The 12166-nt window shown below is 37.0% G+C and overlaps 2 protein-coding genes across 4 annotated transcripts in view; one reads left to right on the top strand and one right to left on the bottom strand.

Annotated features, from left to right (window-relative positions):
• Positions 1-3046: 3046 nt before the first annotated feature.
• On the top strand, positions 3047-3520 carry LOC145667682 (uncharacterized). The gene has a single exon (XM_081735140.1). The coding sequence runs from the start codon at positions 3047-3049 to the stop codon at positions 3518-3520; it is 474 nt and encodes a 157-aa protein (XP_081591266.1).
• Positions 3521-5575: 2055 nt separating this feature from the next.
• Positions 5576-12166, bottom strand: part of LOC145668360 (methylmalonyl-CoA epimerase, mitochondrial-like) — a 31633-nt gene continuing 25042 nt past the window's right edge. For all 3 annotated transcript variants that reach the window (XM_081736131.1, XM_081736130.1, XM_081736129.1), the window contains exons 2-4: positions 11072-11247; positions 9863-9992; positions 5576-5986 (exon numbers count right to left, since the gene is read on the bottom strand). In XM_081736131.1, coding sequence (XP_081592257.1) covers positions 5783-5986; positions 9863-9992; positions 11072-11241 — 504 coding nt within the window. In that variant the 5' untranslated portion in view covers positions 11242-11247 and the 3' untranslated portion in view covers positions 5576-5782. The remainder of the gene's footprint in view (positions 5987-9862; positions 9993-11071; positions 11248-12166) is intronic.

The following is a 12166-nucleotide window of genomic DNA, read 5'->3' on the forward strand; positions in this document are numbered from 1 at the left end:
GCTATAATACAGTAAAGCCCGATAATCCGATTCCCAACTAATCTAGTTCTATGTGGTTTTTTATAAAAGGAGCAAACAGTTCGCGTTGTAGTGTACCGGCAGAAGCCAAGGCGACGGAACAAATTTAAAAAATCAAAAGAAATAAACAATCTCAGGACCACTAACTTTAAGGTTTAATAGGCACGGCTATAGAGCCACTCTCCCTGTTGTATACGGAAAATCTGGTCATTCTTGCTCTTAGTTTTCTCCCTTATGATCCTTTTTCTCGCCCCTGTGTGTAGTAATGGAACAGTTCTTCAACAATGTGTGCTGCTGTCAACAATCATCTTCGAAACTTCTGGATTATCTTATGATGTAATTTTGAAACACAGTGTATTTTATCTTTCTTTCTTTTCTTTCACTTTTCTGTTTTATTGTTTTACTTTTCAACTTACACTAGAACGGTTAAAGACCTGGACAGCAATTAATATAGGCCTATTTAATTATATACTGTACTTCACGCCTTTATTACTGTATTTCCACACAGCATTTCACTTGATTTTGCAGAAAGTGTATTCGAGCTCCGATTATCCGAGGTTAATCAAGTCCACATTAGTTTGGGTAACCGCGGTTCTACTGTACTCCTTTGAGAATACTGTCACTAAAAAAAAAAAAAAAAAAAAAAACGAATGTGCTTTATGGTATAAGCAACCTGAAGGTTCATCGCAACAATCAAAATCTCTATTTTACCTACTCCCATGTTACATGTCGTCTGATTATATTATCCACATGATATTCGATCACCTGTAGTTATTCCGATGTTTCACATTATCAGGGTGTCTACTAAAATTTCAAAATGAAATTTCGAGACTTTTTCTTGACTTTCATGACAGTTTTCTGATTTCGCGACCGACGGACACCCTGATTCCGCAATATAGTCGCTTGTTTGCTCGTTGCATCTTGCATGAATTCTTCTATAAGGACTTATTTAGATAACACTGTATTTACAATAAATTAATTTATACGGAGATATGCTTTACTTGATAGTAGCGTAAAATTAATGGTTCAAAAATAATAATTTTGTTATTTAAGGAACTTCTGTTTACAAATATTTTCTTATATTTTGACAATTTTTAAGTGTGGTTTTCTACCAAATTTACATAAAATAATAAATAGATTTGCTCATAATGTAATTAAAGCTCATAATCTATATTATATAAAGAGTAGAAGTGACCGACTTATCGACGACTAAGCTTTACTATACGTAGAAACGTGAAATTTAAGCAGATTACTCCTTTTGTCCTAAAATCAAGATAAGGATTTATTGAAGTATGTATTTTAAAGGAGCTTTAAGGCATCAATTTTCTGTCACGAATTGAATATCTCACGAATCCCTGAATCGAAAGGTGAAACTCGGCTCATAGACCCCTCCTTAAAAATTATAAAAAGACATGTTCATCGTTTTCGAAAACTCTGCTCCTAAAATTCAAATTTATCTATCTCTATTGAGAAAGTGCCAAATGTAAAAATTTGCTTAAGTTGGAGGTGTAAAATTCGGACTATAGGCTCTCAGAAGTAATTAAATATGTTTCAGTGTCTCAAAAATTCCGCTCCTAAGGGGATCATTTATATATATATATCAAAATTTCCCTTTATTTTCTTTACTCTGGGACTCTCGAATGTAGCCTCAGGATACGTTTAAGTTGTAGGTATGAAATTTGGAAAATAAACTCTTCATTAAAATCAATGAAATAAGTATTTCAGTGTTTCTAAAAGTTCCACTCCTAAGGGCAAAAAAGGATATTTCTATAATATCCAAATTGCCGTTTCTTCATTTTAAAAAATCCCATGTGGAGGTGTATATAAACTCTTAATTAAAAGTAAGGTAATACATATTTCAACGATTTTGAGAACATGACTCCTAAAAAAAGAAAAGAGGAAACTTCTAAATTATTCAATTTTCTCTTTAATCAGAAAGTATTCAATATGGAGATTTATTGAAACCTGTATCCTAAATATGGCCGTATGCTCCTCGGTACACAGGCTGTTCATTTAAACTATGTGATTCAGCGTTTCCGAAAATTCTGATCTTAAGGGGGGAAAAAAAAGGAGACAATTTCTACAATATTTAAATTTCCAGTTTTATATTTACTACACGTTATTCTTGGCGTGCTCATAACGGACACTTCTGTTACTATTGGTATAACTTAATGGCCATTTATTTCCTTCTACAATGATTCCTCATGCGCTAAATACTAAAGATTTCATTCGTTTAAGATGAATATATTTCCACATTGCTTTCTATTACAGAGTATTCAATAGAGAGAAACGTGAAGGGGGCTAGTTTTTGTTTAATATGTATATCCTATTGTATCGTATTACTTAGCTGTGATATAAATTTCTTACCTTAATACATGGATGTTCCTTGTCAAAAAAAAAAAAAAAAAAAAAAAAGGATTCTTTATATATATGAAATAAAAGTACTTGTTGTGGACAGGATTCGAACCCATATCAAAACGAACAGTGACACATAGTTTCATGACGCTACCCACTACAAGAATACATGATTGTTTCTCTTCCGTTTGTTTCCGCTGACGCTGTACCTTCTACAAACTTGAATCTGACATGCAGAATGTCAGTTTTGACTTCTTTTTTTAGTCATACAACGTATTTTATGATTGTTTCCTGCATGCCACTTCTATATTTACTTGGCAGCGATGTCCAGATGGTCTATTTCTATTCAATATGCATGTTGCTCCATAACAGAATGAAGGGACAATAGGTTCCCTTGTAGGCAGACCCAAGGGACGTACGGATCTACACTCGTGCTCATAAATTAAGGATAATGCGGATACATGGTGAAACAACGCTCTGGTGGCCTGTCTTCGGTTGGAAATCACCTCGGGGTATGACCATGCGGTGCATTTGACCATTCGGTGCGGTCATCACACAGTGGCGCTGGCAGCAGTCCAACTACGCAGAGGTGTGTTCGTGCATGTCAGAGTACGGTGCAGCGTGTTAGTGTGCAGATGTTGTCAGACGTGCTAATGGTGACTGTGTGTTGAAAATGGCTCAAAGAACACATATTGATGACGTTATGAGCGGTAGAATAATAGGACGACTGGAGGCTGGTCATAAACAGCAGGTCGTAGCACGGTCCCTCCGTGTATCACAAAGTATGATCTCAAGATTATGGCAACGATTCCAGCAGACAGGAAACGTGTCCAGGCGTTACAGTACGTTACGTCCACAGTGTACAACACCACAAGAAGACCGATATCTCACAATCAGTGCCCGCAGACGGCCACGGAGTACAGCAGGTAGCCTTACTCGGGACCTTGCCACAGCCACTGGAACAGTTGTCTCCCGACACACAGTCTACAGACAACTGAACAGACGTGGTTTATTCGCCCGGAGACCTGCAAGGTGCATTCCACTTACCCCTGTTCACAGGAGAGCCCATAAAGCCTGGTGTCAAGAACAGTACATGGTCAATGGAACAGTGGTCCCAGGTTATGTTCACGGACGAGTCCAGTTATAGTCTGAACAGTGATTCTCGCCAGGTTATCATCTGGCGTGAACCAGGAACCAGATACCAACCCCCTAATGTCCTTGAAAGGGACCTGTATGGAGGTAGTGGTTTGATGGAGTGGGGTGGGGTTATGATTGGTTCACGTACACCCCTGCATGTCTTTGACAGAAGAACAGTAACAGGTCAGGTTTATCGGGACGTCATTTTGCATCAGTATGTCCGCCTTTTCAGGGATGCAATGTGCCCCACCTTCCTCTTGATGGATGATAACGCACGGCCCCACCGAGCTGCCATCGTGGAGGAGTACCGTGAAACAGAAGAATCAGGCGAATGGAGTGGCCTGCCTGTTCTCCAGACCTGAACCCCATCGACGTCCTGTCTGGGATGCTCTCGGTCGACGTATCGCTGCACGTCTTCAAACCCCTAGGACACTTCAAGAACTCCCACAGGCACTGGTGAAAAAATGGGAGGCTATACCCCAGGAGCTTCTCGACCACCTGATCCAGAGTATGCCAACCCGTTGTGTGGCCTGTTTACGTGTGCATAGCGATCATTTCCCATATTGATGTCGGGGTACATGCGCAGGAAACAGTGGCGTTGTGTAGCACATCTGTTTCTCAACTTATCACCAATACCGTGGATACCGTGTATATCACCAATACCGTGGTACTGATATGTTTCGTTTGTTCGTATGGTGTGTTCACTATGCGACTATGCTATTAGCGCTAGTTTTGTGTAGTGTTACGTTGTGTAGTACCACAATCTGCAATTATCCTTAATTTTTGAGCATGAGTGTAGATTTTGGACTTAGTTTCTGGAAGGCATGAATTAGAAATTAGATTTCTGGGCTTTCGGCATCTATGGCCTTGTTAGCCCGTCACGTATGAGGGATGACGTCTCTTGGCAATCACACTATCCGAGGAAAGAGAAGGAAGAAAGGATTGGGGAAGGAAGGGAACGACCCGTGACTTATGTTAGGTACCATTTCGGCATTTGCCTGGTGTTAATGAGGAAAACCTCTCAGCATGGCTGGTCTGAAAAAAGCTTTTACACTTTTTCGACCGAGTGTCCTCACCGGGAATCGAATCCGGGACCGCTCGCATCAAAGGCGAGAGCGTTAGCGATTACGCTACGCGTCGCCACTCTCTGGAAGGCAGTACAGGTTTTTGTGAACATAAATGTACATAAAAATATTAGATTTTCATAGAATGTGGCGTCTACTTTTATGATTTCACAATCATTTCCACTACTTGGGTTTAAAATTATTAGAGAGAGTGAACCTATCTGGCCCCTCCTTCCCAGGTTTAAAAAAGATTCGACTTTGACAGAATATGGCGTATGTGTTTATTGTAGTTTTCACATAATCGCCACTGCTTGGATTTGAAGGCAATCAAATATTATGATTCAATAACCCCCTTTCTCTACAGATTAAGAAAATATTACTTTCGTTAAAAAAAAAAAAAAAAAAAAAAAAAAAAAAAAAAAAACTGGTCGAATATGGCATAATTTTTTCAGAGAATTTCCAATCGTCTCAATTGTTGGAGTTAAACAGTGCCAATAATGAGGGGGGGAAAATCTTCCCCATTTTTTATAACATATTTTCAGCGAATGTTTATTAAAACCAAGATTAGATACTTACTCCTCTAGTTTGAGATTGAAATTTTTGAGAGGGATGATTTCACTTAAGGTATAGAGCATCACTAGTATAAACATAATCATTTCACTGAAACATCTTATTTCATGTAAATCACGATGCCACACTAAACAAGCAGACAACTGAAAGAATATTCCTGAAGGTAAATATGACCGCATCGGAACCAGATATAGAACACTAACATGCAATCACCAGACACGTTTCTACGACTATTATACATTTAAGCTGTACCTAAACAGATTTACATTTTAGTACCAAAAAGGACGTGTCTCTCACGCTATAAAATAAAACCTCATGGACATGCTTTCCTTTTTTAATTATTGCAAAGTGGTTAAGATTTCTTTCACAATAAGCTATAACCTATTAGCAATCTTCCATAATGTAATTTATTAAAATGAATATATAATATATAGCATTATCTTCAATTTTTATTATACATATCAACTGGATTTCTATATTACAAAAAAGAAAAAGATTATGTTTTTTACAATTAATATAATATATAACAAAAGTATGGTAACATGATATTCTTTCATATCAAAATATATGTACTACAATCGGTAAGCTTAAAAAAATCACATAACGTAGGAATATGTTCAGCGAATTCTATATCACCACTACGCCTGTTCCAATTCAATCAAAACTCCTGAACAATCCTTTGGATGCAGAAAAACGACAGGCTTCCCATGGGCACCTATTCGGGTAGTTTCACTCAAACATCTGATTCCTCTCTTCCGAACATCACTCATAGCTTGCTCAATGTTATCTACTTCAATGCATATATGGTGGATACCGCCATCTTTATTCTTCGTCAAGAAATTCTGAAAGAGAAGTGGAATATACATTTTAAAAATCAGAATAAATAACATTATTATTATCTTCAAAATAGGAAACATGAAATCTGTTATGTAAAAATGAAATTTTAAGTTAGTATCATCTTAATATCTCACTATACAATGGGATACGGCGAGCCAGATGGTGCATCTTTAAATATGGGACACTTTATAAGTGTATCGGTTTCGAACATGATTATTTCTGACTTGCTAGACCTGAGTTTAATCTCTCTTAAGCTCCCAATTTTTCCAAGATGTTGAGTAAAAAGTGAACTATTTGAAATCGACTCTAGAACCACGCATACTTGCCGGATATTAGAAAAAAAAAATACATAGAATTATTAAATACATACAAGTATACGGCATTTATATGGCACTAAAACTATGCGGGAACTATCTTTTTCCCGCACTTTTATCTTTTTCTACGAAAAGACGATCGAATGAGTTTAAAATTTCCACTTTTACATCGGTACTCATGTGCAGTCCAATGGTTAGAGTACATAGTACCGGATTCAGTGTTGATCTAGCATCATGATACAACGGACAATCCGGTCCAGAAATCCAGAATAACAGCGATTGGAATCAATGTAGTCATCTAGAACTCGCGTGACTAGCCATAGGTTTTCATGCTCCGCAAGGCCTGTTTATGCTATGCCTTCACGAGGATGCGTTTCCGATGCATTACACCCTGCAGCGAACGCAACCTAGGTAGCGACCCGGTAATTTTACTTTCGCCAGAGTTATAAATCATACTGTGAGCCAGTCAGGGTTCCCAGATCTATTTTCTGTGTCACCTAATTATGTTACATAGTTTCTGTGATTAACTAATTTTTCGAAATTTTCTTTTATTTTTGTGAATTTTCTTTTGTTATACACGCACATACTTTATAATAGCAGAGTTCCAATACTCTGCACAAAGCATCTTCCAAGCAGCTGTTTCTTGCTAAAAATCCCCTTGTCTGGCAACACGTCTTTCCTTTTTTCCCTTCCTTTAGACATCTTCTAAACAGTAGGCGGTCTGTTGTTCCGAAACGCACCAAATACGCTCGAGCCGACGTATTCCGCGCGTTTTTATTGCTTTCGCATTTGCAGCGCATTGTGATTAGCCATCCATATTTAAATACATGGTTAGCGTATTCCAAGCGTACGCATGTGCCATAAAAACGCGTTGCGAACGTATCGATGGGCCGTACACTTAGTTGTTGTAACGTTTCTACCGTATTCACTCCTAAAATTATCAGGTTAAGTACTCTTTGTCAATAGCGAAAAAAATATTCACAATAATGCAACAACGATAAACAATGTGCATTTTAGTGAATTTATGAAGATAATACTTACCTTTGAAGGACATGTTTACTAACTTTATTGATTCTTTTCGCTAACCAAGAGACTATATGTCGTTGATCTACAGTTTAATGTGTCATCTGAACCATATAATTCTCACATGCAAATTAATAATGCCCGATTTGCATCGTCCTTTACGCGTCCAGAAAAATATGCAACGAAGTAAAGATCACTCTTTATCATATAAAAAGATTTTCGAACATCGTAGACACCAACACTGTTTTGTAAATAGTTGTCCCTTTATCTTAACTTCTATGTCTTGTCGATGGAAATTAGGATTAGGAATTATAGTTTCTACGGTATTTTAAGACCATCATGTGTCCCTTGATGATCACACTACCGAGGGAAATGGGGAAGGAGGAAAGCAGCATGAGACCCTTATGTTAGGTAAGGAAGCATTTACCTGGTGTGAATGAGGACAAACCCACGAAAAACCTCACTTCGGATGGCTAGCTTGACAAGGCTTTTACACTTTTCCCAATGAGCATCTCCAATGGAAACACCTCCCTTGGCCCAGCCAAGCTCCAGGAGCTCAGACTCCGGAGCAGGTATCAACCTCCATCCTCGCTCATGCAACTGAAAGCTACATAAGGAATGGTGGCATAGAACATGGAGGAATGGTAGAATTCCTCTTGACATCATTCACGACATATGCCTCCATTCCACGACGAGCAAGAGCTGTTGTGCGAGGTAACGGCGATCTTACGCTCTATTAAGCAAGATGGATTTTTCTTTAGTCGTTTCCATTATTTTGATAACCTCAGTTTGTTTCAATGATGCTCTTGTAGTGGCTTTCACGGAAGTTAGTTTCTATGCAAGCTTGATATATTTATACAGAAGGTTGTTCGCTGTCTATCCGACCATTTTAGATTCGGTGCTGCCACCTGGCGTATCATGCTAGCAACTATGGGTTTGCTCGGGGGAACAATGTTGTGTCTGACCTTGTAGATGCATGAGTGTTATCAAATGGAGGCGAAAATCAACCGGTAGAATTATATAATGGCCATTTTCCATGCTAAGTTTTCGTACGTACGCATTGTGAAACAGTGTCAAGAGAATGGGCTAACACTCGGGGTAACTATTGCGAAAGCTATTGTGGTCCCTTGCACACAACAGCCTCCTCTTGAAAAACATTCACCCACGAAAACCACCAGGAGAAGGGCTGCAACCAAAGTGACACCCGTAGTGATAAGGGGATACGTTGATTGGCGTGCCAAGAAAATCCCCCGACGCAACATGATATGGACCACAGATTCCGCCTCACACCGTCAACTATGAACAAAATAATTCGCAAGCGCTAACAAAATAATTCGTAAGCGCCTCAGGTTGAAGTGTGTGCGGACGGATTGTGTACATCACCTGCTACCGCGTCGCATTGCCGAACGTAAGATGAATTGCAGGAAACTGTATGAAAAGTATCTGGCAGGTTCTAAATGGAAGAAATTTGTCAAATGGATGAATCATATGTCCATCTCGCTGCTGGTGGTCACATTTGGGCGATCACACACCGTGGCATTGACGGCAATGGGCGCAGCAACTTTGTTCGTCAGTGAAGGGAAAATTTCCCTCATGGCTTTGTGGTAGTTACTCAATTCGAATAAGAGGGTAAGTTGATATGCAAGGTGCACAAAAACGTGACGGTGAATGTAACATACTTCCAAGAATCCATTCCGACACCTATCTATCGGAGAGACATCCCACAATTGGTAATGGACGCGAACCAGGTGATGACCCATATACACAAGCTTCGAGTCATACCGCCGATAAATAGGCGTCAGAATGGATTCTTAGAAATATATATATATATATATATATATATATATATATATATAAGTATTTGCCATAATAGTTACTAAATTGTGCTCTTGGGTACATATTTTAAAAGTCAAAATCTTTCAGCATTTGCCGTGTTTCAACGAGGCACCCGTTTAATCAATGTAGGTTTTTAAGTAATATTTATCCGTTTTAAAGATCAATACCACAAATAACAATGGTGGTGTGTAAGTTTACTCCACAATGTCGTTCCTTATAATTTTTATAGTGTGCGTATGTATCTATGAAACTAGAAATTAATTTAAACAGGTTTGGTATATTAACAGTTGTTCGTGCTATGTGGAAAGTGGTTTTATTTATTTACGTGAACCTAAGATAATAATTTGTATTTATAAGATACCTAGCTGGAAATACTGAATCTCTAAGTGGACTCTATACAGTTCTTTACGATGATTTTCCCCCGAGTCTAAATTTTCTTCGCAAGTCTGATATAATATAAATGATTAAATATAAAGGATTTTCAAATAATGCAAAATGGAAGAGGAAATATGTAAAATTCATAGTATCTGTTTTGATGGAACCTGGAAGTGAATGTTATAAATACATCCCAATACCTTGTACAATATTCTAAACGAAGATGAATATCGAACACCCAAGACTATCTTATGACCAATGCTAATCATCATGCTTCATGGACACTGAAAATCTGTCCATTTTAAATCCCAGCGAGCTTATCAAATTCAGTACCTGAATGGGACTTTTCTCGCCCAGTGGTAAAAGCAGTTCCAGTTTTGTCTCTCCCAGTTCTACAAAGACAGTAGTAACTCCATGTTCTGGCAATGACAAAGGTTCACTAACCTTTGCTTTCAGCACATCTCTGAAACAAGGTAGGTGCTTATCATTATTTTTCCAGGTTATGTATTATGGTTCACAGTACAAGATTGATTTTAGCGATGATCACATTACTCACCCACGCCTTTCTTCCTTTCCCGTTTTTATTTATCTATGAAATAAGCTTTATCTGTGCACACATCCACTTAAAAAAATAAAAGTATTACAAGCTTTATTTACATACAGTAAAGGATGTATCAAAAGTTCACAGCCATAGATCAACTCTGTTATGAATAAAGATAGGAAAATATGGAGGGAAAAGTTGTTGGAAATAGGTGGAGCCAGCAGTTCAGGCTCCACATTGGTAAGGTGCTCTATGTTTAATGAAAAAGCAACGTTGCCAGTTCAGAAAGTGCTTGGGCTCTCACCACACCGAGCCGTTTGGGCTGTATACTCTTTATGCGCCCAATGTTAAATAAAAATGCAATATTTCCATTTGCTGGCAGGTGTATAAATTTTGTAAGAGTATGGTGAATGGGGACCGTTCGATTCGATTTTTAAAAAATCCCTTTACTTTAGATTGAAAACATCATATTTGGAGACGGTTTCCCCTTTTACATTCTGTTGTAACTCTGATAATAAGAGTTACCCTATGTCAAGGGACTTTTGAGACACCCTGTATAATAAATATAAATACAATATATTAAATATACAATATACTAACACATTTAAAGACCTTAGTATTACGTCTTAATGATTCATATATTTATCAACACCGCGCAGTTCTTTTTAGTGTTACTATTGTACGTAAAACTACATCTTACTATGTTATAAATGGATTTGAAATTATTTTTTAGCTTGCAAATTACACTATGACACTAAAAACAGATAAAGAAATAATTTGGGAATTTTCTTACAACTGACTACTTTAAGTTCGAAATTCAAAACTTGTAACCTATAATAAATGTTTTCATATACAGTCCTCAAAGTGATTTGGAATATTAAAAGTATCTTATAGTTTGATCCTCATAATTATTTAATTCAATATAAATATTAAGTGGCTTATAATTTTCTGAATTTACGTGAGGAATAAGCAAACCTTGAAAATCGAAAAAATTTACGTACCTATAAAATGCTGTTGCTTTTGTCAAATCTGATGTTGCAATTGCAACATGATTAAGTTTGCCAAGATTCCACAATGATGATGGTACACTTGTACTTGCATATCTAGTAATATTGGTAGAGGTAAGTTTCAGATTCAATCCAAGTTTGTGTATGTATCTTAAAGCTGACATATTGATCTAAAGAAAAATAAAGAAACTAAATAGAATAAATCCAAATCGATTGTACCGCATGGACAATATTGAATATATATATATATATATATATATATATATATATATATATATATATATATATACAGCTTAAGTCTGACAAAGATTACGACAGAATTCCATCACATAATTCTACTTTGGGATACTAATATGCAGTACAGCACGTACTGGAGGGTATCGTGACAGGAAAGACAGCAAGAGGGCGAAGCAGACTACAATTAATGAACGATATCAAAACAGAAAAATCGTATGTGAAGACAAAGACGTTAGCGGAAGACCGTGGAGCATGAAAGATTCTCAGTTGTGGCAAGTGAGCTGCAAATATTGGCAAAATACTTATGATGATGACTTTGCAGGACTATAGCTTTCGCGATATAATTTTATGATAATCTCCGTAATAAGCGGGCAGTTGTAATTCAAGTTTAAGAATCACAAATGATACAAGTTTTTTCTTCAATTTTGATTTAATGTTAAATGTATAAGTAAGTGACAAAAGACTATATAAATCTTGCCAGCACAACACAGTAACAAGAAATCCATTGTAAAAGCTAGAAAGTGACACTTGTAAAGGTATACCTAGAAAAAAAAGTGTAAAAAGTGTATTACCACTAGAAAGATTAGAAAAATTTTCTTGATTCAGAATCTATCAATGATTCGTACGAGATACGTAAAATAATAATAATAATAATAATAATAATAATAATAATAATAATAATAATAATAATAATAATAAGTGTTTCGTTTCATACTGTGAAACTACGGTAGACCTCCGAACTATGCGAATGCAATATTGAAACTGAAAATAGTAGATTCATAACTTCTGTTTATCGGACCCTCAATCTACAACGAAACCAGTTTCTCTTAGAACTTTCGACTTTAGAAGAAG

Source organism: Thermobia domestica, chromosome 13 (assembly GCF_964235325.1).
Source record: "Thermobia domestica chromosome 13, izTheDome1.hap1.1, whole genome shotgun sequence".
In the NCBI taxonomy this organism is placed as follows: domain Eukaryota; kingdom Metazoa; phylum Arthropoda; class Insecta; order Zygentoma; family Lepismatidae; genus Thermobia; species Thermobia domestica.